The sequence below is a fragment of the Chelonia mydas genome, chromosome 6, assembly GCF_015237465.2.
Source record: "Chelonia mydas isolate rCheMyd1 chromosome 6, rCheMyd1.pri.v2, whole genome shotgun sequence".
Classification (NCBI taxonomy): Eukaryota; Metazoa; Chordata; order Testudines; family Cheloniidae; genus Chelonia; species Chelonia mydas.
Genome location: NC_051246.2, coordinates 47,137,777 through 47,164,861, shown reverse-complemented (window position 1 = coordinate 47,164,861; position 27,085 = coordinate 47,137,777). Strand labels below are relative to the sequence as shown.

General features: G+C 39.0%; 1 protein-coding gene across 4 annotated transcripts in view; it reads left to right on the top strand.

Moving 5' to 3' along the window:
- LUZP2 (leucine zipper protein 2) overlaps nt 1-27,085 on the top strand; it is a 329,631-nt gene that overhangs the window by 202,684 nt on the left and 99,862 nt on the right. For 3 of the 4 annotated variants that reach the window (XM_007067922.4, XM_043549073.1, XM_043549074.1), the window contains exons 6-7: nt 417-479; nt 6,935-6,997. The exons of the other annotated variant lie outside the window; for it this stretch is intronic. In XM_007067922.4, the coding sequence (XP_007067984.2) occupies nt 417-479; nt 6,935-6,997 (126 nt within the window). The remainder of the gene's footprint in view (nt 1-416; nt 480-6,934; nt 6,998-27,085) is intronic. 4 annotated transcript variants of the gene reach the window in all.

Below are 27,085 nucleotides of genomic sequence, written 5' to 3'. Positions count from 1 at the left end.
GGTGGGATACTGGGCCAGACCCTCAGCTTCTGTAAATTGCCTTAGTTCCACTGAAGTTAGTGCTCAGTCATGCTGATTTACACTAGATGAGGATCTGGTCCCTTGTCTTTTCTCATCATATTGAGATTAAATAAATGTCTTTCAGCTTAATTCATATAGTGTTTTGAAAGTTTACAATGTGCAGTTCTGTCTCTGTGAATTAATATTTTAATGCAAAAACCACAGGCCTTCTGAATTTTAGAAGAGAAGATGCTACTGTACCATTCTACATTTATCTTGGCTTCATATTTATATGTGGCCTGACTAACATCTTGAAGATCATATCTAGTAAAAAATAAAACCAACATGTTAAAATATTTAAAGGATTCCTTAATATTTTACTACCTCTCAATAGTAAAACCATGTTCTTTTCTCAGAACAAAAGCCTGAAAAACAAACTCCTGTCGGGAAACAAGCTTTGTGGTATTCATGCAGAAGAGGTGAGTAGAGTTTCTTACTGTTCTAATCCTAACACACTCAGAGAGACAGAAAGAGAATGTTGAGGATTGCCATAAAGAATTTCATACAGAGACTCTGGGCTAGATAATGTAGCCTTCATGTGTATCTACAGTTAGTGTTCAAAGAGGCCATGCATCTAAAATCTCCTCTCATTTACTCCCATGACAAAACCATACATCAGGAAACAAAATACAGTCTCCATTTTTAGACAAAGTAAATCCATACGTTTAGATTTGAGGTCATTGGGGGAGATTGTCTGCCGAATCCTAGGATCAAAAGCATTGATTTTCTCCATTGGTCCCAATACCAAAAAGTAGTAATAATAACTCCATTGTCTGAGTAATTTTGAATAAAGAATTCTAAATAAAGCACTGGAGAAATAACTTTTAATGTTAAAATAGTGTATGATTTAAAAATCTATGCATGGCATTTTACCAAATATAGAATAAGAAGTGGTGCCTCTGCCAAAGAGCTGGCAATCTCATAAAGACAGTATAAAAGCCCTGATTCTTCAAATACTTAAGCATGTGAGTATTTTTAGTCATATGAACGGTCATGCTAGCTACTAATGGTTGCTATTGAAGTGAGTAAAGTTATGCACTTATTCGAGTAGTTCCCTGTAGTCAGCAGGAGTACTCAGATGAGTTACTATTGATTCCCACCATTTTCAAATAGGAATTAAGCCCCAATGATGTAAATCAGGAGTAACTTCAGTGAAGTCAAACTGGAGAAGCATAAAAATAGAGAAGAGTCATCAACAATAGCGTACTCTAGGGAACAATTATGCATTGCCAAGAAGATAGGCAAGATGATCTAAGAATAAAACTTTTTTCTCTCAGTCTAATGAGTCTGCAGAAGTCAATGCATGTTGCTAGAACACCACAGAATTATCACACTTGAATCAAGTACATTTTAATTCAGAAACAGATTTGAAAACTTGTATTTTCAAAGTTATACAGCCAGATACATAATCTAAATAACTGATTTCCATTGATTTCAATTGAGCTACACTGTGGGAGATCTAGCCCATCATATCTAAGAAATTTGCAGCAGTCAGAAGCAATAGATTCTTTTCTCTCACTTTGCTCAAGCTACATCAGAGTATCTTTCTGGTTTACTCTACAGTATTTGGTTTCAAATGTATTTTTCTCTCCCTTTGTACTACTGAATTGTTGAAGTCCTTGCCTAAAGGACAGTGTTATTTTTTTTCTCTCTTGCTAATTTTGCTCAGGGTTCATCACATCTTGAATTTTTAGTATTATTTAACTTTATTTTTTCTATTAGTTTTGCATCTTATTTAAATAAATTAGAATATTCACAACATAACTATGTATAAACCAGTACTGATATCTACATTTAAATGGAATACACGGAATTTGACATTCCAATGTTTGATATGAAATCAGTGTCAATCAGTATATTGCCAATAAATCTTGTCTTTATTCTGGGAGTTTGAAGTGGTCAGAATCAGAACTGCTTGCAACCTCTCTAAAAATTCTCATTGACGTATCTCTCAAGTTTTAAAAAGACCTCTCTATCTCAATATGTGTTTACATGAGAGACCAGATTAGCTGAGGTGAAGTTCTCATCAAAATGCACAGCGGGAGAATCATTGTGAATCATACTCATGGATGTTTAGAAAGCTAACTGTAACACTGCTCCTTATGGACCAGCTGGTGTCTTCCTGCTTCTGGAGACACAGAAGAACCTAAAGTGCTGAGAATTGTATTGGTTCCACCTCACAAGGGAGGGTTAGGGATTACAGGCAGCAAAAGCATGCCAGACTTCCCTTTGCATACTGGGGAGCTCTACTTTCTCTATGACACCCTAAGGAGGGAGGGAGGCATGGCAGACCATTCTGAAGGAGGGCTGAGGCAGTGGCCTGCAATCCAGAACAACAGGCCTAATTCTCTGTATAGGTTGATCACAGTTGAGAGCAGTAGAGATTCCATTCATTTCTATGGCTCAAACCAGAAGATTGTAGGAGACTTAATCTCCACATACTCTCACATTATTTTCAAATTGATGCACAATATGAAATAGAATTAAATTTGGAGGCAGTTTATATTTTAGTGCATCTAATGAAATACACCACTTATTTTTATGGTGCCAAGTTCTGAGGTCTTTTACCTAGTAAATTGCCTTCAAATCAATTCTGAAATTGATTTGTGTAAAAGCTAAGTAAGGAATTTAGAATTTAACCCATGAACAAACTACTAATTTATTAGCCCAACAATATGTGACCTAACTGGCTGCACTAAGTGAAAAGCACTTATTAACATACAGTACAGTATGAGAATCAATGGAACTCTTGTAGTGCACAGTACAATTCATAGTATAGTGTGGTGTAGTATGCCTTGTCATCAGGGAATTTCAAAGAATTGAACTCTGGATTATACAAAGAGCCTGTGGTAGCAGATTGTGAATGTGCCTTACTTTTCAAGTGCCAGAACATTAAGCTTTGTAGGTAGCCTTTATGAATTATGTGTTAAACCTGGCCAGCACAGCTAGGATGAGATGCTGCCCAGTTGGTGATTTGGTGCTCTACTCTAGCCATGATTCAATGGGGTAAAACAGGGAAATGCATACTGTTTTCTTCTATTCTGAATAGGAGGAGTAATATGCAGAATGAAGCATACATACTAGGTGGATGCTGGTGTGTCACTCCCTCTGCTAGTAGATCAAAACCCCTTTAGGCTGCGGTTTGTGGAATGGCATGGTAGTAGGTTGCACTTTCTTTTTCTCCTTTAAATGCTACTTGGAAATCCTGCTCTGCTGACTGCAAAGGGAGCAGGAAAGGTAGAAATTCTCTGTGTCCTCCTTGCACCAGCACAGCAGAAGGCAGAATCCTACCTTACATCCATAAACTGTTACAGGGTGGACACATCCCCTCAGTGTCAGATGATTGAACTTAGTGGAATTACACTAGGGATGAAATTAGCTCTAGGAATATTAATTTTACCAGCTAGTTGTGCAATTAGCAAATGGATGATACTAACATAAGTATAACCTTTATTTATTTTGCTGTAGCTGTTCTCTAAGAATCATTGGGACTTTTACACTAAAAGCTAGCACAACATCAACAGTCTAGTGTTGAATAAAAAGCTGCCATTATCATCAGGATTGAAAGGTGGGTGTGTGGCACTGTCTCAGAATGTTAGTCAGTTACAGATATGACAGAGAGCCACAGGGATACAGTGCTGCTAGTAACAATTATAAAACCAGACATAATTTTTTCTACTAGCATGATCAGGAAAAAGCTGGTCAATGTGGTCTTAGACATCAGCTGGTAAGACATGACAAAAGATCTCTTTGTTAACAAATGGTTTCAGAGTAACAGCCGTGTTAGTCTGTATTCGCAAAAAGAAAAGGAGTACTTGTGGCACCTTAGAGACTAACCAATTTATTTGAGCATAAGCTTTCGTGAGCTACAACTCACTTCATCGGATGCATACTGTGGAAACTGCAGAAGATCTTTTTATACACACAAAGCATGAAAAAATGGGCGTTTACCACTACAAAAGATTTTCTCTTTCTCTTTCACCAACTCTCCTGTTGGTATGTGGAGGGGGGGAGGGAGAAAACCTGGATTTGTGCTGGAAATTGCCCACCTTGATTATCATATACATTGTAAGGAGAGTGATCACTTTAGATAAGCTATTACCAACAGGAGAGTGGGTTTGTTTTGGGCGGGGGGGGGGGACGACCTGGATTTGTGCTGGAAATGGCCCACCTTTATTATCATACACATTGTAAGGAGAGTGATCACTTTACATAAGCTATTACCAGAAGGAGAGTGGGGTGGGGGGAGAGAAAACCTTTTGTAGTGATAAACACCCATGTTTTCATGATTTGTGTGTATAAAAACATCTTCTGTCTTTTCCACAGTATGCATCCGATGAAGTGAGCTGTAGCTCACGAAAGCTTATGCTCAAATAAATTGGTTAGTCTCTAAGGTGCCACAAGTCCTCCTTTTCTTTTTGTTAACAAATGCCAGTGTTGATCAGTGGCGAAGCCAGCAAGGGATCCTATGTAAGCTGTACAGCTGGCAAGACGCATTTTCCCTTTGAAGGTTGATTTCAGCCTCTCTGGAACACTGGGCCAAAGGTTTTAAATTCCTTTTCAAAGTGTAGCTTCCAGCTTGACTTACAATATAATACCTCACACCTGTGCCCACCAATCTGGCATCTTTCTTAGGATAATTCAGTGTGGAATAGCAACCATATTTTCATATATATAGTATAAAGTTACTATTGATGTGTTCATTTGACCTCCATGGTTTGTTATTGGGGTCCAAACCCTTAAACAGTTAGCTACTAGTGACTGGAAAAAGCTGCAGACCCCCTACCCCTGAGCTACTGAGTGTGAGAATTTTCTAAAGGAGTGAATTTTAGACTTTCCTATAGGTCAGTGGCAGCTGTATATATCATAGAGATTATATACTTTTTTTAGGACCAAATACTGATTCCATTAAGGTCAGTAGCAGTGTTGCCATTGTTTTAATTGGATCAAGATTTGACCCGTAAGATTGAAGTGTACTAATGGTTGTACCTGGTAGTCCACAGAGCCATAATGACCTTTCCTTAGAATAGAGCCTTGGCACAGTCTGTTCTCCAAAATAAACATAGAGGCCATAAGGGGAAGAAGAAATGTGGAATAGAAAGATAACTCAGAAGGTAGAGGTGAAATACGCTAATCTCGGCTGTTTGATTGACCAAGGTTTCAGGTGAACCTTTTCTTCAGTTTCACTTTGTGAGTGGTCTTCAAACACTGAGTTTCATGTTGCGTTATAGGCCTGAATGAACTTGTAAACTGAAAGCAAAAGCAAAGCGGCAAGGTTTTACCTGGTTTCTCTTCATAACCATGTGAAACCAATTAAAAATTAAAAAAAAAATGACACATTTATTTAGAAAACTGCAGTGGTCCAAGTTAGCTTAGAACTTTAAAATGTCCATTCAAAAAGTTTTGAGCCTTAGGATTTTTTTTCATATATCCATAGATTAGAGGCCAGAAGGGACCATTGTGATTATCTGGTCTTACCTCCCTCATAAGACAAGCTGTAGAATTTCACCCAGTGATTCCTTCATCTAGCTCAACAACATGTCACAAAATTATAGCATATCTTTTAGAAAGACATGCAATCACAGGCTATGTCTGCACTGCACACCTTACAACGGTGTGGCTGTGCCACTACAACTGTACCATTGTAAGGCACTCAATATAGCTGCTCTTTGTCGCCGGGAGAGAGCTCTCCCAGCAACAAAATAAAACCACCCCCAATGGGAGAGCGGTTCCCACTGACAAAACACTGTCCACACCAGCACTTTTCGTTGTTAAAACTTCTGTCATTCAGGGAGGTGTTTTTTTCATATCCCTGAGCGACAAATTTTTTAATGATGAAAGTTCAGTGTAGACATGTCCTGACTTAAAAGGTCCCAGTTATGGAGAATGTGCCAACTCCTTTGATAAGTCATTCTCAAGGTTGATGTCCCTTTTCAATGGACTTGGGATGAGTTTTGAATTTCATTCCACAAAACTCTAAATATCAGAGACCATCCAATACCATGAAGATGTCAGTAAACATGCAAATTGATGGGGGTACGGAGGGTGTTAAAAACCTCACCACAACAATTAAAAACTCGAAAACAGCTGGCAGTGAAGTACTTCAGTCTTTACAATAATATCTAATTTGAAGACCCTTTGGAATTATTACAATTGTGAAGCCAGAAAATACTTTATTTGGGCTGGCTGCTCAGATAAAGGGGAGGAAAATATCAGAGAATAAAGGAACTCAGTATAGTGCAGATTCTGCTTTTTAAAAACTTTTAAAAAATATATAAGAAAAGTAGACTAAATGGATTTGAAATTAGTTTATTAACAAATATTTTTCTTAAAATTAAAAACAAAACAAAAACCTTTCTGGGCCAGATCCTCAGAGAACATAAATCAGCATAGCTTTGTTGACTTTACACTAGCTCTCTATACGATCTGTACAATGTGAGTCACAAAAAGTACAAATAAACACATAATAGTAGAAATCATTAAACACTTCTGAATATTCTCACCCATGCTGCCTTCATTTATGCTTAGCTGTGAACATTTAATAAAATCTTGTGTCCGAAATGGATGAGTTAAACTAACTGAATGTAACAATGTGATAGCTTGTGAATGTATTTTAATTGGAGGTCACTTTTTAACTCTTCCTTAGGTCCCATAATTGGTTTAGACATACTGTCCTTGCAAAGAATGTATATGCATGCATTCAAAAGAAAAGAAAGAGAGAGAGAGAAAAAAACTTGACTTTTTGATTTTGCTTCACTTTTTTTTTTGTCTGAGCTAAATTCATTTTTCCATTGTCAGAATTTGCTGTCATCTCCTCCACAGGTTCTCAAATGGTAATGATTTTAAAGATTAATTTATTATCTTCCACTTGCAGTCAAAAAAGATCCAAGCCCAGCTGAAGGAGTTTCGCTATGGGAAAAAGGATTTGATTTTTAAGGTGAGTTTATATTACTAGAGCTGGCTAAGGTATTTACTTACAGTCAATATAACATTACAATCATCCAGTAGGATGATAACTGCCTTTATTACTGGAGAACTGAGAAATCATTTCCCTAACTGTCAACATAATGAAAGAAGCTCAAAACTCTGAATCGCAGACATCATTCCCATAATGTGCTCTCTGAAATCCCCTCTACTTCAGTGTTGAAGAGACAATGCACGGTGTTACAATGCTTCCTGTGGCAAAGATAGAAGTGATTTCAAAGCTTCAAAAATTCTGTTTTCTTCATCATTATTTAAAATTAAAGTGGAAAAAATATTTAGCTTATGATTATTTACATTAAAATGCCCACATAGACCAATGTCCCAGTCAGTAGTCTGCCAGTAACCCAAATCTCTCCCATTGTTCCACAGATTCCTGTGAGGGGCTATTTTATCTTTCTAATTGAGCAATAGAGCATTTTATGGCTGCCTGGTGGTTTCTGTTTGATTAGCAGTCCTCCATGCTAAAGCTGTGTAGGGTAACATTTAAATAAAAGCAGTCTAATATTTGTGACAAGTAGACAGAATGACTTGTGACAAACATGGAAAATAAAATGTTGTCCCGTAGGCATCTGGCTTTTATCCATCTACATACCCCTCTGCTGAAATTTCTTTTCTGCAACTTCCTGAAAACAAAATGAAGTATCTATTAGGGATGTGCAAACCAAATTTAGGTTCAGTCTAATTCACATAAATACCCCAAAGTTTTGATACACAGCTGAAACATATCCAAATTCCTTTTTGTAAAATCAGGCAGATAATATTATGAGAACAGGATGTCTCATGGAATTTTGCATACTTCCTACTTCTGGTCTTTGCTGGAACCTAGAAGATGGGGGAGCAGAATTAGAGGTAGGCCCTAGGCATGAAAAGCCTTATCTGAATTTTCACTAACTTTAGGCATTTTCACAAGAAATTTGAGGAATTTTCTCTAAGCTAGCTCCAGGGTTTTAGTTTGGAGCTAGAAAAATGATAGCTAATGAGTTAGAATCAACTCAACATCAGTTCACGTTCAGTTTCAATTTTAGGTGAAAAATTTAAGATGGGAAAGGAAGATATTATCTAAAACTGGTTAGGGGGAAAGGCTTATTTTATTTGCCTGCAGCAGGAAGGCTCATTACTATTACTGTCATTTGTACTATGCTGGCATCTAGAGGGCCCAACAGAAGTCAAGTCCCAGTGTGCTAGGCACAGTACAAACAAACGATAAGAAATGGTCCCACCCCGAAAAGCTTACCATATAAATAGACAAGACAAAGGGTGGAAATGCAGGCACAGAGAGATGAAGTGACTTTCCCAATGTTATATGACAAGTCAGTGGCCAACCTGAGAATATAACCAATTTCTCTTGAGTCCCAGTTCATTACCCTATCTAATGACAGGTTTCAGAGTAACAGCCGTGTTAGTCCGTATTCGCAAAAAGAAAAGGAGTACTTGTGGCACCTTAGAGACTAACCAATTTATTTGAGCATAAGCTTTCGTGACCCACAGCTCACTTCATCTGAGTACTCCTTTTCTTATTACCCTATCTAGTGGACCATGCTTCCACTCAGGAAGGATGGACCTGTGGTTGAGGCACAGGGCTGAAGACCAGGAAGGGGTCAGGAAGGGATCTCTTTCCCTACAACGTATCTGGGGTCTTTTGTCTCCTTCCTCCAAAGCATAAAGGATGGCCACAGCTAGAGATGGGATACTGGATGATGCAGGGGCAGGTTTCTGAGGTGACACCAAACATTCTCTCTCTCAGGTTCTTGGCTGGCTGATTCTAGCGCATGTTCTCAGGGTGTAACTGAACAACATATTGAGGTTGGAAAGGAATTTTCCTCCAGATCAGATTGGCAGTGACTTGGAGACTTTTCGCCTTCCTCTGCAGCATGGGATACAGATCACTCACTAGGATCATCTAATTTCTTTCTTGCCATTGCAGGGGCATGGCGTTCTGGGGCACCTTGGTCCCTCCTCTTCTCTGCCTGTGGCACATAATAATTTAACCTTCTGTAATATTTCAGTTGTTGGGTTTAGTGTTTAGGTGCTAGGTGGAGGTGTTGGCATGTGATATGCTGGAGGTCAGCCTAGATAATATGGTGGTCCCTTCTGATCTTAAACTTTGAGTTGAGTGTTCTATTTTAGGCTGTGCCATAGCCAGCGTGAATTTAGGCAAGTAATTTCATCTCCTTGTACCTTAGTGTCCTCATGTACAAAATGGAATAATATGTTTATTTACCTCCCAGGGATATTATGAGGATAAATACATTTACATTAAGCATTTTGAGCTCCTTAGATGGAAAGTGCTAAAGAACTGTAAAATATCCATTGGAACTCCTGAATCCCACACATGAAGCAGAACTCTCATTATTTACCAGAGAATCCACAATATCTCTAGAGACAGAGCTGAGTAGTAAGAAACCTTCACTTTTTAATTTGAAATTTTGCCTTGTGTTTTGTTTTAATAAAGTGACTAGTCAAGTTTGCTTAACAAAAGGAAAGAGAATAATGGATCTTTAGGCTAAAGTCCTCTACTGTAGCACTGCAAGGTGAGATACCAGCAACAGCAGAAAAAAATAAATGTGTGAATTTCTGTGCATGTACTTCAGGGATGGACTGCCCCCCTAAGAGAAACTGTCAGTTGTAACAACAGTTGTGTACATAAAATTGTGAAATGTGGAGTATAATCCCTTAGGTTTGAAGCAGCGATCTTAATTCTGTGGTTGCATTGGTGAGTTGATAGTTTTTCACCCCTTTTTGTGCTCAGTTTTAGAGGTTTCTGTCATTGCTGAGAAATTCCCAGCCCTCTTGAAGAACAGATGGTGTTCCTACTACTACATTCCTCAGATAGAAGGCACCTTCATTCTCTGCCAAGTGTTCAGTAGGATCCCTTCTGGGGACAGAAACAAGAATGCACTGAATCCCTGCATACACTGGCCACTCAGTCTTCTGCAGCATTCTTTACCTTTGGGCTACACTGTAAGTTCTGGTCCCTCTGGTAGAAGGGAGGGTACCGTTGCATTGTGAGCCGATGTTCCTCCAACTGGGATCTTCCACTAGCACAGAGCGTAAATGAATTTGACCCATATTTTGTAATTGGTGGAGCATGCTTTACCATTAAGGAGCTACTAACATGGCCAAGAAGTGGAAGAGCAGATTTCCCCCATTTAAAAAATTTAGTTTAGTGCTTGTGATGGGTGCTGTACTTAGAGCTCTGGAGAATAAACTTATCTGTGTAGTGATAGAACTAGAGAACAGTTGAAGCATCTTACAGTGCTCCACACAGACAGCCTCAACTCTGACTTCTAGGGGGTGACCATGATGACACTAGGGGAGAGAGAACACTTCAGTCTATACTCATTCAAATCGCCAAGAAGGGTGCCAGTTGTGGTGGTTGGTGGTTGGTTGGTTGTTCTGGTTTGGTTTTTTGCATGGCCAACACTCCATTGGCCACCAGAAACTTGTTCTCCCATTTATTTCAAAAGGCCACAGGATAAACAGTAACCATTATCATCACTGAATTTCTGTTCTGCTTGCAGCTGTAAAAAATAAATAAAAATGGCAGCTGTGTCTCCTCTAATTCTCCAGTGAATCAGCTCATAATGTCTAATATAACCTGACTCTGCAACAGCATCTTATCAGTTGCAGTAAATAAAATCTAAAGTAATAATAATACTAGCACTTACAATCCACTTTATATTTTCAAACCACTTGACAAATATGCACAAATCAATCTTCATAGCCTCCTTTAAAGGCACAAAAGTATAATTAATTATCACCATTTGACAGGTGGGCAAAGTGAGACAAAGGTTAAATGACTTGCCCAAGGCTATAGAGGCAGTCCGTGTGTAAGTTGGGATTTGAATTCCAGTTCCTGGCTCTCAGCCCAGTGTTCAATCCACTAGAGCATGCTGCATGGAGAGTATTGAGACTATTATTTTTAAAAGAAGCAAACTGTAATTTTCCATGTGTTGAAACAAGAAAAACTAAGAGCATGTAGTGACAAATTTCAGCAGAGGCCTCTTATTTTATAGCCCCACTTGTACAGCAAATTACCTCACAAAGACAGCTACAATTTCTCTGAGTCCATTTTAATTATACTAGTAGCCCTAAAACCCTGACTCAGCAAAGCACTGTAAGCATGTGGTTAAGGGACTGAAGCTTAAGTACTTTGCTGAATCAAGGTCTATGTTTGTTTCAGGCATTTCTAACTTTTTTTTTTCAGGTTGCTTCTTGATATATTGATGAGAAAAAATCAGATATTTTAATTAATTAAAATAAAGAAAAAATAATTGATTGTGTGTGGGGGAAAAATACAAAGTGTAAACGTAGGCCTGATATAAATTCAGGATAGTGAAAAAGATCATTCAGTAATTGCACTCATGTCATAAATATAAAGGGAAGGGTAACCACCTTTCTGTATACAGTGCTATAAAATCCCTCCAGGCCAGAGGCAACATCCTGTTACCTCTAAAGGGTTAAGAAGCTCAGCTAACCTGGCTGGCACGTGACCCAAAGGACCAATAAGGGAACAAGATACTTTCAAATCTTGTGGGGGAAGGCTTTTGTTTTGTGCTCTTTGTTTATGTGGTTGTTCTCTCTTGGGACTGAGAGAAGCCAGACGGAAATCAATCTTCTCCAACCCATCCTAATCCAAGTTTCCAGTATTGCAACCAGTATAGGCAAGGCGGATTAGTTTATCTTTTGTTTTGTGTGAATTTTCCCTGTGTTAAGAGGGAGGTTTATTTCTGTAACTTGAAGATTTTGCCCAGAGGGGATCCTCTGTGTTTTGAATCTGAATACCCTGTAAAGTATTTTCCATCCTGATTTTACAGAGATGATTTTTACCTTTCTTTTTTTTTTAAATAAAACCCTTATTTTAAGAACCTGACTGATTTTTCCATTGTTCCAAGATCCAGGGGTTTGGGTCTTTGATGATTTTGTAACAAATTGATTAGGATATTATTCTCAAGCCTCCCCAGGAAAGGGGCTGTGTAGGGGTTGTGGGGATATTTTTGGGGAAGACGTCTCCAAGTGGTCTCTTTCCCTGTTCTTTGTTTAAAATGCTTGGTGGCAGCAGACTGTTCAAGGACAAGGCAAAGTTTGTACCTTGGGGAAGTTTTTAACCTAAGCTGGTAAGAATAAGCTTAGGGGGTCTTTCATGCGGGTCCCCACATCTGTACCCTAGAGTTCAGAGTGGGGAAGGAACCCTGACAACTCATTACGCAGTTTTATACAGATCCTTTATTATTTCTCAATCTTTTTCTTATCAGTGATTTCAACTGTAATTTGTACAAAATATGAATACTTATTTGATATATTTTCAGTTTGTTTTTGTGATGTGTTTAAATGGTTCTGCTTTATAATTTCAGAAGTGCATATTTCATGTATTGTCTATCCATTGTACTACTTTTCATTTAAGATTCCAAGGTAAAATAACAATTGTTTCTCCATATAATAGGAAAGTAAAGCTGGTGATCTGACAAGCTAATTATGTGTCAAAAGCTTTGGAAAGTAAAGATAAAACAACGAGGAGAAAGGGAATTTTAAAATGTTATTGGCTGAGATAATGAAAGAGGTTTATAGAATTACACGACACATCCACTGGAATACATGTAATTAAATCCCCTCGACTGCCTTGATAATCTCTATTGCTACATTTTAATTCTTTTAAGTGGCTTCTGTGATTAGGAAGAGTTCTAGGTATAAAGTCCTGAAAATAGAGGTTTTCTACATATGCAGTTGCTATATCCTGTGCAATAGAGGCATAAGCTTTGTTTGCCAGCATAATTGAAACTTCTATAGTACAAGGTGGGGAGCCCCAGTCCCATAACTATGTAGTCCCTGATTTATCTGCTGAGACCACTGAAAAGTTCAGTTTGTGACAAAGTTTCTGTGATTGGAGGATTGCTCACTTAAAAATGGACTGCCATTTATAGTACCTCCTCCAGGAAGGTACCAAGCACCCTCAATTCCCATAAATATTGGTGAAAATTGAGGATGCTGAGCACCTCAAAGGAGGCCCTCAATACTCCTCAGGATTGAGTCCCTTCATATTATTTTCTTGAAAGTGGGATTAATTTGTCAATTTGTAGAGACTAGGAAGACATGACAGGATTGAAGGAAGCAATGTTTTGTTAAATCAGCGCATGTGAATACATTAAGCATGTGGTGAAGTGCTGCCCTGAATAGGGATGGCCCATTGTATTAGTTTGGATGGAATATATGGAATAAAAGTGTTGGCATAACCTAGTCACTGTCCATCAATGTTAAACAAGGTTTGAGGATTGGTATATAGAGACCTCAGCTTGCTTAGCACCATGGCACATGTCTCATTAAAAAGTCTTTTAACCTTTTATTAAAGATAGAGAAAAGAAGGGAAAATAGTTAAAACATTTGAAATGTAAAGTATTAAATCAGGCTTTCATTTTAACTACTTGGTTTTGTTCCCTTTTCCTTAACCTGGAGAAAGTTTTAAAAGAAAAAAAACCTCTTTGTTTGATGGTATCAATGACAGTAATAACCTTCCTTTTGGCGGAAAAGCAAATAGGTTCATTGAGAAAGGCTGTAAATGTCATTGTTGCTATTGTTAAAGTCCAATTTTAGAAGGGACCCCCTCTCCTTTATTTGGCGGTTTCTTAGATGGTATTAAAGGTGGTAATAACTGGAATTCTAGGTGGTGGTTGGGATTCAGCTGATGCCAGTAGGGGGTGACGATGTCATCTGGGTCCCTTTCTCTCTGTCTCAGGATGATGAAGGCACAGGGTCCCAGGAAAACAGTGCAGGTTGCAGCTATGATTAGAAACTAGCTTCAGTAGCCTCAGTATGTTCCTCTTGCCTGTTCTTTTTGTTCTTTTGAACTTTTCCCACAAAATATTTCTTTTAAGAACTCAAAAAGGGAGCGTAGGTGGCACGGCCCATCCCCTCATTATTTTGTCCACCAATTAGGCTTAGTGTCTGGCATAACAATTTTGGCTCATTATCTTCTGGCTCCGCATCTTCTGGTTTCTAACCAGCTTAATTTGAACATGGTCGCTGAATCGCATCAACCTGGCCTGTTTGTTTAGACTAATTCAGTTATTCTATCTTCCTTTTTTACTTTTTCCCATCAACATTTGGTATTAATGTTGTTGTATCCTTTTATGAACTTTTACGTACTTTTTACAGATGAGCTCACAATTGGGGTAAATTTGTAGGCCCAGTAGTCACAACAGGTCTTAAGCAACTGTTTCAGTACTTTCCTAAACCAGGTCTTAAGATCAGTACTGATATAAAATGCACTATATATTAAATTTTACTTTCAAACTGTCTTTGCAATACAAAATGGTAGTCTTCCAGGAAACTCATTGATGTGTGGTGTGGTTTTCTTTTTACATACTACTCTTCTTATAATAAAAATATTGTATGAGATGCAGAGTTCTGTAAGATTAGTTTCAGAGCATCATTATCTGGATGTAGCAGTAATGTGTACTATGCCTCTTCCTAACTTAAAATTGATGCTACCATATATAGGCTTGTGTTTCAGTGCCTATTAAAAATAATTACATCCACAGTAAACCTATTTCCTGGAGTTGCAAAATTTTTCAGTGGCACAAAGGACATAATTCTGTACTCCTTAGAGACAAAGAGCAGAAGTGATAAAAGCCAACTCAACAGAAGTCATGTCTTCATCATTAAAATTTTAAATGCCATTATTCTTCACAATGGAAAAATCAATGCAATAAATTGCCTTTAATCTTTTAAAGGGCTGCTTTGCACAAAAAAAAAGTAAAATTGAGATTATTCACTAAAATGCCACAAAATATTTGGATACAATGGAAGACATTGAAATGTTGTGTGTGTTGTACTTTTTGGCTCAAATCCAGTCCTGGTGTAAGCAAATGCAACTCCATTTCATGTTTGTTTGAGTTGCATCCATTTATACTAAGGCTGTGTTAGGCAACTGAGTTCAGCTCAGCTGGCCTTCCAAGTTTGGAAGTACAGTCCCTTTATTGATTCACAATTTTAAAACACAGTAGACTACTTTATTCATTTTCATAAAATAGCCTTTAATTTCTATAAAGAAATACACTGCTTTCCTTAACCGAATTCACAACTCAGCATTTTATGTACTGAAAGAGTGCACAGATTTTTTTTTTTGGTTTTGTTTTTTAAATTTCAGTGTAATGCTGCACCAAAATCTCTGTTATGGTTCAGGGTTATCCGTACCTTTGACCCCACAGTCTCTCCATGAGCACCTCATACAGTGACAGGCCTACCCCTGCACTTCTTTCATAGTAGAACCTCACAATTCATCCCTATATGTATACCTCAAATAAAAAAAGAAAAGTAAGAGAAACAACAACAAAAAATCCACTATGGCTAAAAAGATTTAAAGACAATCTTAGTGGTTAGAGACAAAAATACATCTTTAAAAATTGGCAGTCAGATCCTACTAAGGAAAACAGAAAAGAGCATAAATTCTGCAAGTCAAGCATAAAATTATAATTAGGCAGGCCAAAAAAGAATTTGAAGAACAACTAGCAAAAGACACAACGCCTAACTTCCCCCCCCCCCCAAACCATGTCTACACTAGAGAGCTTACAGCGGCAGAGCTGTACCAATGCAGCTGCACTGCTGTAAGATCACTTGCGTAGCCGCTCTATACCAGTGGGAGAGAGTTTTCCCATCCATATGATAAAACCATCTTAACGAGAGGCGGCAGCTATGTACCACTGACATAGCACTGTGCACACTACCACTTATGCCAGCGTTCGGGGGGTGGGGGTGGGTGTTTTTTTCCCACATCCCTCAGTAATATAAGTTTTGTGGACATAAGAGCCCTAAGTACATCAGAAGCAGGAAGCCTGCCAAACAATCAGTGGGGGCACTGGGCAGTCAGGTTCTAAGAGAACACTTAAGAAAGACAAGACAATTTCAGAGAAGCTAAATAAATTCTTTACATCTGCCTTCACTGCAGAGGATGTGAGGGAGATTCCCATACCTGAGGTGATAAATCTGAGGAACTGTCCCAGATTGAGGTGTCAATAAAGGAGGTTTTGGAAGAAATTGATAAATTAAACAGTAATAAGTCACCAGGACCAGATATTATTCACGCAAGTTCTGGAGGAACTCAAATAAGAAATTACAGTACTTCTAACTGTGGTATATAACCTATCACTTAAGTCAGCCTCTGTACCAGATAACTGGACAATAGCTAAGGTAACACTGATTTTTAACAAAAGCTCCAGAGACGATCCTGGGAATTACAGGCTGGTAAGCCTAATTTCAATACCAGGCAAATGGGTTGAAACTATAGTAAAGAACAGAATTTTCAGATACATAGATGAACATGATATGTTGCAGAAGAGTCAACACAGCTTCTGTACAGGGAAATTGTGGCTTATCAATCCATTAGAATTCCTTGAGGGGTTCAACAAGCATGTGAACAAGGGTGATCCAGTTGATAGAGTGTACTTGGACTTTGATAAAGCCTTTGTCTTGATAAAGCCTGATAAAGCCTCACAAAAGGCTCACAAAGTAAGCAGTGAAGGGATAGGAGGGAAGGTCCTCTCATGGATCAGTAACTAGTTAAAAGATAGGAAACAGAGGGTAGGAATAAATAGCCAGTTTACACAATGGAGAGAGGTAAATAGCAGGGTCCCCCAAGGATGTGTGTTGGGATCAGTGCTGTTCAACATATTCATAAATGATCGGGGGGCGGGAGGGGAGAGAGAAGGATAAACAGTGAAGTGGCAGAGTTTGCAGATGGTATGGAATTATTCAAGATTGTTAATTCAGAAACTCTCTGTGAAGAGTTGCAAAGGGATCTCACACAACTGGGTGACTGGGCAAGAAAATGGCAGATGAAATTCCAAGTTGATAAGTGCAAACAATGCAAATTGGAAAACATAACCCCAACCATACATACAAAATGATAGGGTTTAAATTATCTGTTACTACTCAAGCAAGAGATCTTGGAGTCATTGTGCAGAGTTCTCTGAAAACATCTGTTCAATGTGCCGTGGCGGTCAAAAAAAGCTAATAGTTCTTTGAAAACATCTGCTCAATGTGCCTTGGCGGTCAAGAAAACTAACAATGTTAGAAACCATCAGGAAAGGGATGGATAGTGAGACAGAATATGTTACAATGCCAGTATGTAAACCCATGATATGTCCACACCTGGAATACTGCATGCAGTTCTCATTGCCCTATCTCAAAATAGATACGTTAGAATTGAAAAAGGTACAGAGAAGGGCAACAAAAAAGAATAAGGGTGTGGAACAGCTTCCATATGAGGAGTGATTAAAAAGGCTGGGACTGTTCAGCTTCAAAAGGAGATGACTAAAATGGGATCTGATATAGATCCATAAAATTGTGAATGGTATGGACAAAGTGAGTGAGGAAGTGTTAGTTCCCTTCACATAACACAAGAACCAGGGGGTCACCCAATGAAATTAACAGTCAGCGTGTTTAAAACAAATGTAAGGAGGTACTTAGTCACACAGTCAACCTATTGAAATCATTTCTAGGGGATGTTGTGAGGGCCAAAAGTATAACTGGTTTCAAAAAGGAATTAGACTAAATTAATGGAGGATAGGTCCATCAGTGTCTGTTAGCCAAAATGATCAGGGATTCAACCCCATGCTCTGAGAATGCTAGAAGACAGTGGCTGGATTGCTTGATAAATTGTCCTGTTCTGTTCATTCCCTCTGGAGCGCCTGGAATTGACCACTCTCAGAAGATGGGCTAGATGAGCCATTGTTCTGATCAAGTATGGTCATTCTTCTGTTCACCCCCACTTTTAGACTGGGTCACCAAGATATAGCACCCTGCTTATCAACAGTGTTTCCTTAGCTCCATTTAGCCCCTGCTGTAGACTTCCCTTCAGAAGCTGTGAACAGTGTGAAAAGAGAATGACACCGAACAGCTTCTACAAATAAAGTATTATTCGTTTATCCATAAGAGCATAGCAATCAGATAGAAAAAGGTTTAAACATCAAAAGGTCTATGGATGTAATATATGAGCTTAGCATTTTCCTCAAGACTTAGGTGGGCCGTAATTAGCCCTGGCACCCCTTCCCTTCTGGGGACCAGGTTACATTATGTCTCTAAAGATCCTGCCTCCCCTTTTCAGCTTCTAGGATGAGGCTTTTAAACCTTCCTAGGCTCTTTATTTCATTTTGCCCATCTGAAGTTCCCCTCCCCAAATCACCAGCTACCCTGTTGATCAAAGCACAGCAGGGATAAAACTTCAAAGGAATTGACACCTGTATTGTTTGTTAGGACCAGTTACTGGGTGATCTGGAGCTAACTTTCAGTTCCTGAAGAGGTACAAAAACCGCTTAGGACTAAGTTAATTCTTTGCAACTATGTAGCAAACAACATGATCTTAGTCAGGTATACAAAATAATCATTAAAAAGTAGTACAGAAAGTAATACAGTAATACAAATATTCATAGAGGATAGGATCATCAATAGCTATTAGCCAGGATGGGCAGGGATGCAAAACCATGGTCTGAAGCATCCCTAGCCTCTGGATGCCAGAATCTGGGAATGAGTAATGGGGATGGATCACTTGATGATTATCTGTTCTGATCATTCCCTCTGAAGTACCTGGCATTGGCCACTGCTGGAAGACAGGATACTGGGCTAGGCTGTTGGAAGACAGGATACTGGGCTAAATGGACGATTGGTCTGATCCAGTATGGCCTTTCTTATGTTCACACATCTTCCACATTCTGACCTGTTCTCTGAGAAGTAGCATTGCGGTTCCATTGGTCTATACTTAGCAATACTCTCTTTCAAAAGCAAAAACAGGGAACTATAACTTTTTTTCACCTTTCATTATGATTTGAGTTACACAGCTGTGCTGGGGAGTTAGCGGAGGTAAGGACTTCTCTCTCATATGCCCTGGCTCACAGGCTGCTTGGACTTTGTGTGCAGGGGTAAGCAAGAGTGCACCTACTTATCCCTTCCTGGAGCAGGTAGTTGCTGATAGGTGGAGCATGGGTGAAGTCTTGGCTCCACTCCGTATACTCATTGGCCAGTTCAGCTGAAGTGGCATACCTTGTTGCTGGCATAGGCAGCAGGCAATTACTATAACAGCAAAGCAATAAAGAAGCAAAGGGGTATTTGTGATTCAAGGTGTGTCTGAATGATAATGTCTTCCAGAGCTACTCCTGAGGTTGTGTTTCTTATCCACCACCCCTCACTCAGGACTGTGTCTAAGGTCACAACCCAACATAGTGAGATGAACTATATGGGGAATCAGGGGTACAAAGGGTTAAAGCCAATGACAAAACTTGAAAGTTTGAATTAAAACTTGGGGAGGAACAGCTCACCATCTGCTTCTTTAACAATAGCAGAAGACACAAGAATTTTTTGGTATAAAAAAGTAGGATACTGGATTTTTTCCCTCTTGATACAGATTTCACACCAATGACTTTACTAAAGATGAGAAATAGAGATGTAAGCTAAAGACTACATGCAGTGTATTAACTTAACAACAGCTGACTAGTGTCTTGAGGCAGGGATCCAAAAGATATTGCAATTTAATAGTATAGTTCCATTAACCTATGGTTTGTGAAAATAAGTGTTGAAGATTGCATGTAATTCTGTTCACGTGAGCAAAGAACTTTAGAGATGGCAAGCTCTTTTTACAAATTGCCCATGTTGTCTTTAGCAAGAATGATGTGCCTGGGTGAAAATAACCTATTGCTACACTACATTTAGAGCCTTCTAAAAAAGAGAAAATCAGTCATGAAAAATGGGAAGCATTTTTTTCTATTTTGGAGGTTGTCTAGAAACAGTGTTAATTTATCTAAAGGTGAATGGTGTTTAAAAAGTATGCAAAATATCTGAAATTTTATTTACAGTTTAATTCTTGTATCTTTTTATGTTCTGAAAATACCAGGATTCTTTATCTCTGTGTTCATCTAGTGTGTTTTATATTGTTTTCCTTCTGATGCACTTGAATCACACCCATCTATTCTGGTTTGTATGGTATTCCTACTACTACACTGTTTGATTTAATAGCATAAAATGCTGTGAGGGGGGGAAGGGGGTTGGTTGTTTTTTTTAAGAGAGGCTTGATTTTTTTTTTTTATTCATAGAAAGAAAATTATTGGCTAAAAGATGAGGTAAAGAACAAAACATTTGCAATACATGCATAATCTATTATAGTGTGAGGATATACTTAAACTGAAGGTGTTCAAATATTGATTCAGATTGTATCTTGATAAATAAATTAATGAGGACAGGAGTACTGTTGCATGGTTAATGAGCTACAGAAAAATCGCCGCAGGCATTTGTGTATCCTTGGGATAAAAGACGGGTTAGAATACTTCTTGGAATTTCGGAGTTTTCACTGTGCTCATCGCTTATAGCAAAGTTCAGTCATTTCAGAATTACACAAAGAAGTGACAAACATATTGTTACTTTTGTTTAGCAATTTGTAGAGCTGACTGATTAATGAAAAAAGTTTCCCATAATTACTCATTCATATTTCAGGCATCGTGATCTAGTGGAAAAGGCACTAGACTGGTGGGTCAGGCAACCTTCCCCTTACCTGCTGTTTGACCCTGGTCAAGCCACTTCACCTCGCTGTGTATTTTACCATCCCTTGTCTGCCTGGCATATTGAGATTGTAATCTCTGAGGGCATGGGCTGTCTCTCACAGTGTGCATGTGCACAGTGCCTAGCATAGTGGGCACTGAGCTCAATTGTTGTCTCTTAGCACTAGGGGGAGAAGTGCATGCTGTGGACTGTTTTATTTATTCATATCTATATACACAGAAAGAGAGAGATTGCTATATGATTATGATAGAGAAGGCAAGGTCAAAGAATTGAACCTTGTACTAGGAATAGAAGGAGATAATAGTCCTTACTCCTGGGGGAGAGGAGTTCATTCAACAACCCCAGACTGGCTCTCCAGAAATCTGTCTCTCTCGTAGAGATGAGCTTTACTCTTCTTGTAGAAAGTTTCATTGTGCCAGAGAAGCATAGTTGTCAACCATAGTCTTCTTCCTAGAGTGTTAGTCAATCTTTTAGATATCCTAGGCCCAGGTAAGGGAGTGCTTTGAAAATGAGAACTGAGACTTTGAACTTTACTCATTATTCTATGGGAAGCCATAGCCTGTGTTGCTGAGGAGACATGCTGCAGTGTTCTGTACTAATTAGAGTTTCCTAAGTGGCAAAGGCTTCATGCCCAGATATATTACATCACTGTAGACCAGCCAATAGATGCCAAAGGCATGTAGAGTATACTCCTGATTATCCAAATAGCATATGGGACATGGATTTTGTTCGGATAATGGAGAGGGCAGAAGCCATTCAACCATTCAGCAGCATCTGGAGGATCCTCCTCCTCCTTGCTGTCTTAATCAGCAGGCTCTGCTCTGTGATCACTCAATCCCATGACAGCCGGACTGCAGAGGTTTCCCTGTGTTACTGCAGAGCCAGTGACACCTAATCTCTGCAGGCATAATGTGTGCCCAGGGCGGGGGTGGGGGACAGGGGCTGAGAAGGGGGCTGAAATCCTGTTGGGGCTCAGTAGAGACCCCTTGGCCAGGACTCTGCTATGCCCCACCAGGACTGCAACCAAAGAAGGTAGATAGCATTATTCACAGATGCTTTTATGTGTTAGCATCAGCAAGGAATCAAGGAATGCTCCTGAACAGAAAATTGTGGAAATGTGCTATCAACCAAAGAAGATAATGTCATGGCGGCAAACTCTTCAATATGCTTTGCTCTGCCCACCAGCATAACCTCTGTCTTGCTCTGGTTCAGCTTCAGCCAGCTGTTCTTCATTCATGAGCTCATCTCATTCAAGACTGGGCCATCTTGATAGTAGTGGTGCGGTTATACGCAGTGAATGGTAGGTAGAGCTTGTGTCATCTTCATGTTACTGACTCTTGAGTCTTTGTTCTCCAATTCACCTACTAGCTGTATGTAGATACTGAAAAGGCCAGAGAGAGAACTGATCCTTGTGGGACTCCACAAGTGGGAGGTCTGGTGATGGAGATTTTCATAGGTTCTAAAGCCTGAAAGGACCATTGTGATTGTCTAGTCTGACTTGCTGTATAACACAGGCCATAGAACTTCCCAAAAATCATTCCCAGAGCATATCTTTTAGAAGAACATCCAATCCTTGATTTAAAAATTGCCCGTGTTGAGAATCCACCATGAGCCTTTGTAAATTGTTCCAGTGATTAACTACTCAGACAGGTAAAAATGTATGCATTATTTCCATTCTGAATTTGTCTACCTTCAGCTCCCAGACATTGGATCATGTTATACCTTTCTCTGCTAGATTGAAGAGCCCATTGTTAAATATGTGTTCCCCATGTAAGTACTTATAAACTGGAATCAAGTCACTACTTACTCTTCTCTTTGTCAGTCTACATAGTTTGAGCTCTTTGAGTCTATCACTCTAAGGCATGTTTTCTAATCCTTTAACCATTCCTGTGGCTCTTCTTTGAACTGTTTCCAGTTTACCAACATCCTTGTATTAATGGCATCAGAACAAGGCACAATATTCCAGCAGCAATCTCACCAATGCCAAAAAGAGAGTAAAATAACCTTTCTACTTCTATTCAAGATCCCCCTGTTCATGCATCCAGGATTGTATTAACTCTTTTGGCCACAGTGTTGCACTGGGAGCTCGTGTTCAGCTGATTATCCCCCACAGCCTCTTTATCCTCTTTATCTTTGTCCTCTTTATCTTTCACTCCCCCAATTTTTGTGTCATCTACAAAGTTATCAGTGAAAAGAAAAGGAGTACTAGTGGCACCTTAGAGACTAACCAATTTATTTGAGCATAAGCTTTCATGAGCTACAGCTCACTTCATCGGATGCATTCAGTGGAAAATACAGTGAGGAGATTTATATACGCACAGAACATGAAAAAATGGGTGTTATCATACACATTGTAAGGAGAGTGGTCACTTAAGATGAGCTATTACCAGCAGGAGAGTGGTAAACCTTAAAAGGTTTTCTCCCTCCCCCCCCCCCCCCCCCCCCCGGCCCCTGCTGGTAATAACTCATCTTAAGTGATCACTCTCCTTACAATGTGTATGATAACACCCATTTTTTCATGTTCTGTGCGTATATAAATCTCCTCACTGTATTTTCCACTGAATGCATCCGATGAAGTGAGCTGTAGCTCACGAAAGCTTATGCTCAAATAAATTGGTTAGTCTCTAAGGTGCCACTAGTATTCCTTTTCTTTTTGTGAATACAGACTAACACAGCTGCTACTCTGAAAGTTATCAGTGATGACTTTGTTTTCTTCTAGGTTTTTGATAAAGATGTTAAATAGGGTAGGGTCAAGTCCAGATCCACGCAGGACTCCACTGGAAACAAACCCACTCAGTGATGATTCCCCATTCACAATTACGATTTGAAACCTATCCATTAGCCACTTGTTGTTCCATTTAATATGTGCCAAAATAATTTTAGCTCCATTCTAGCTTTTTAATCAGAATGTTGTGTGATACCAAGTCAAACACCTTACAGAAGTCCAAGTATATTACATCAACACTGTTAGCTTTGTCAACCAAACTTGTAATCTAAATTTTTAAAAAATGATATCAAGTTAGTTTGGCGGGATCTATTTTCCATGATCCCATGTTGATTTGCATTAATTACATTACCCTCCTTTAGTTCATTATTAATCAAGCCTCTCCATTATCTTGCCCAGGATCAATGTCAGACTGATGGGCCTATAATTACCCATGTTATCCTGTTTATCCTTTTTAAAAATTGGTACAACATTATCTTTCTTCCACTCTTCTGGAACTTCCCCAGTCCTCCAAGACATATTGAAAATCAGTTTCCCATCACTACTCATTGGGTGCATCCCTCCTGGAAGGACTCAAACCATTTTACCACATTCCCCTGGACTCTTGTGACCTCTCTTTAGAGAGAGAGCAGTAGCTTATGGTCAACTGTGTCAGTTATTGCAGAGAGGTCCAAGAGGATGAGAATGGATGTCTGTCCTTTGACAGCAGGAGATCACACATCAGTGCCACTAAAGCAGTATCCGTTCCATGTCCTTGCCTAAACCCAGATTGTGCCAGACCTAGGAGATTAGCTTCAAAGTGATGAGTTTGAATTTAGCCTTTGGCTAGCCTCTCTATGAGTTAGTTCAGCAACAGGAGGCTTGATGCTGGAAAGTAGGTAACTAGAATTGATGTATCAGGGGTTCCCTGTTATTTGGACTATTGGGTGTTTGAAAGAGGAAGGAAAGATTCCTTCCCTGAGTGAAACACTGTCTATATCAGCCATGAAAATGCAGTTCCTCCACATATGAAATTTCAAATAAAATCTGTCTAACTAATTAAAATGAAACATTTTGCTTCTGGTCAGTTCAACCCAAGTCAAAATTTTAGGTGTCTTGAACCTAACTGAAACATGTTGTTTCGAGTCAATTTGACATTAAATGGCATCTGCCTTTAGTGCCACAGTTCCTCACTGGAGTTTTATATCAGTTCATGCTTCCAATATTTCCTGTGAGCCAGGTTCCTTGGCTGGAATACATGTCTCATGATGTTCTACAATGACCCCTCTAGCTAAGCAGCATGGTAAATCATGGGAGTTACGTGACTGTGGTATATTATGCAGATGTACTCCAGCCAAGGAGCCCAGTCCATGGGGGGAATTAGAGCACAAGCCATCTGAACTTCAACTCCCAGGAGGCACTTTGGTACCACAGGCACAGACAGTTTAGTGAAACAAAATATTTCAATTTGGTTCAACACCCCGGAATAAAATATTTTGACATTTTGAATAAAAAAATCAGAATTTTTCATTCCATGGGAAAATGTTGATACTTTGATTTTTATCCCAATTTGGGATGAAAACAAATGTGAAAATACTGGAATTTTCCATTGTTGCTCCATTCTATTAATGCATCTCAGATTCCCTAGAAGTCAAGAATACAGCATGTTGGGGTTCTCTCAATTTCAAGGCAAGAAGTTTGTGATGCAGTTTTACAGACTAACATTCTTCAATTCTCCTTTATGCAATTTTTTTCATTAACTCTTAGTAGTACTACAGTTGTACATTGAGAACCTAAACAGAATTGTGCCCAATTATGTTAACCCCCTGTAAAAAACACATACAATGGGGTGCTCTTTGCCTTTAAGAGCTTAAAATCTGAGGAGAGAGGTGACAAAGTATGCAGGGATGTAATCCGATATATCCACTTATATCCACATCATTAAACACATTTGTAATTTTTCTATAATAGATCATCAGTCACGACTAACCTCATATACCTCTCAAAGCATCATTAATCTACACCAATAAAGATGGATATTTTAATTGAACTAGAGAATGTACCATTTCCTACTGTATTGCTTTAATAGTTTTATAAACTGGTGGGAAAAACAAGTTTTCAACATTTGGGTATAATTTCAGTTCTTAGTAATTTATATATTAGCATATTGTTACAGAGCTTCTCATAATGTAGCCTTGAGTATTAAAATGTTATTACATCTTTAATGAACTGAAAAATCCAATTTAAAACGTTTCTTACATACCCTTGAGGTGGCCTTAAGGTTCTAGACTTACATTTCAAGTCAATGCTATCCTTAATAGTCAGTCTGAGTTAGAGTGTGTGACAAGGTTACTTAGATAAGTCTGGAAGCCGCAGCAACAGTTTTAGTGCTAAACAAGCTCACAGATTTCTCAAACCTCACTAGATATCTGAACCAACTGCCACCAAAGTCAAGAAGAGTTTGCCACTGGCTTCAAAGGGAAATGGATCTGGCCCCAAATGATTGCCACCTACTCAGTAAACTTGCTTTTATCAGGATCCGAAATGTATCATGTGGAGAAGGATTAGAAGTTAATGAAGACACTGAAAACGCTGCCGCTGAACCCGAACTGCCCCTAAGCTCAGGCCCAAAGCTTATGAGACAAAGGGGAATTCAGAGCTGTGATAAGATATAAGTCTAGCCCAAGACAGGTTCTTTGTGTAACAGACAGCAAAATAAAGAAAAGAAGGAGAGGGAGTTTGAAAGTCTCTAATGAAACTTCTTAATTTGTTTCCATGTGGCCTATATAACAAAGTAGTGCAAGAATTCTCAATGAATGAGGCCAGTATCAGCCATACACTTTGTAAGTAATCCGTATTGGCACAGTCATTTCTCTTTGGTGTTTAAGTACCACAGTGATAGTCACTGTCGAAATACCTGAAATAGATAGTGTGTTTTATCTGAGATTTCTGGGACTCAAAATTTTGTATAATAAGGCTATTGGGGCAAGCTTTCCTCTTAGTTACAACCATGCTGCTCCAGTGACTTCATTGGGCTAACATGGATGTCAGTGAGACCAAAGTGGTGAAATGCAAGCACACACATTGCAAAAATCTCAAAGAGCAAGATTCTGTCTCTCTGTGCCCATGGATATGTAAGAGTAAGCAAGACTTAAATCCTGGACGGGGGAGGAGGGGAATGGATCAAATCTTGGCTCTACCTCTGTATTTATTCTCCAGAACAGCTGAAGTTGCCTGGGGAGTTGGGCTAAGGCCAGCAGGCTATTATTACCAAATTGAACAGGAGTGTGATTGGGATAGGAGGCAGCAGGAGGGTGACTATTACTCAGGACACTGCCACATGGAGATGATGTATCTTACACATAATCGTTGCTCAGGTCTGTGCCTAAAATCAAAATCTAGCACCAATTCCATGAAATCAGGAAAGTAGAGCTGGTCGGAAATTTTCTAACAGTACACTTCGTGGTTAGAAAATGTTGTTTCTTCAAAATTGCAGTGTTCTTACAGGAATGGTCCAATTCTGACAAAATTCCAGTCGAAACCAGGCAGGTTTTGAAACCTATGAATATTATATGTTGGATTGGTTATGGGGGTGTTTTCTGTATGACTGTACTAGTTTAACTTAACGGAAGTCTGTCTGGAAAAATGGGCAGGAAGGAAGAAAATAGCTTAAGATAAGCTATCCCTCAGCAAACACTTAAGAGTTCTTCAGGGACAATGCCAGAACTATTAGCATTGATGATTTTGCTTCCAGCTCCACCCAAATTACAGGACTGGTTTTGACCAAAAGGGTCAAAA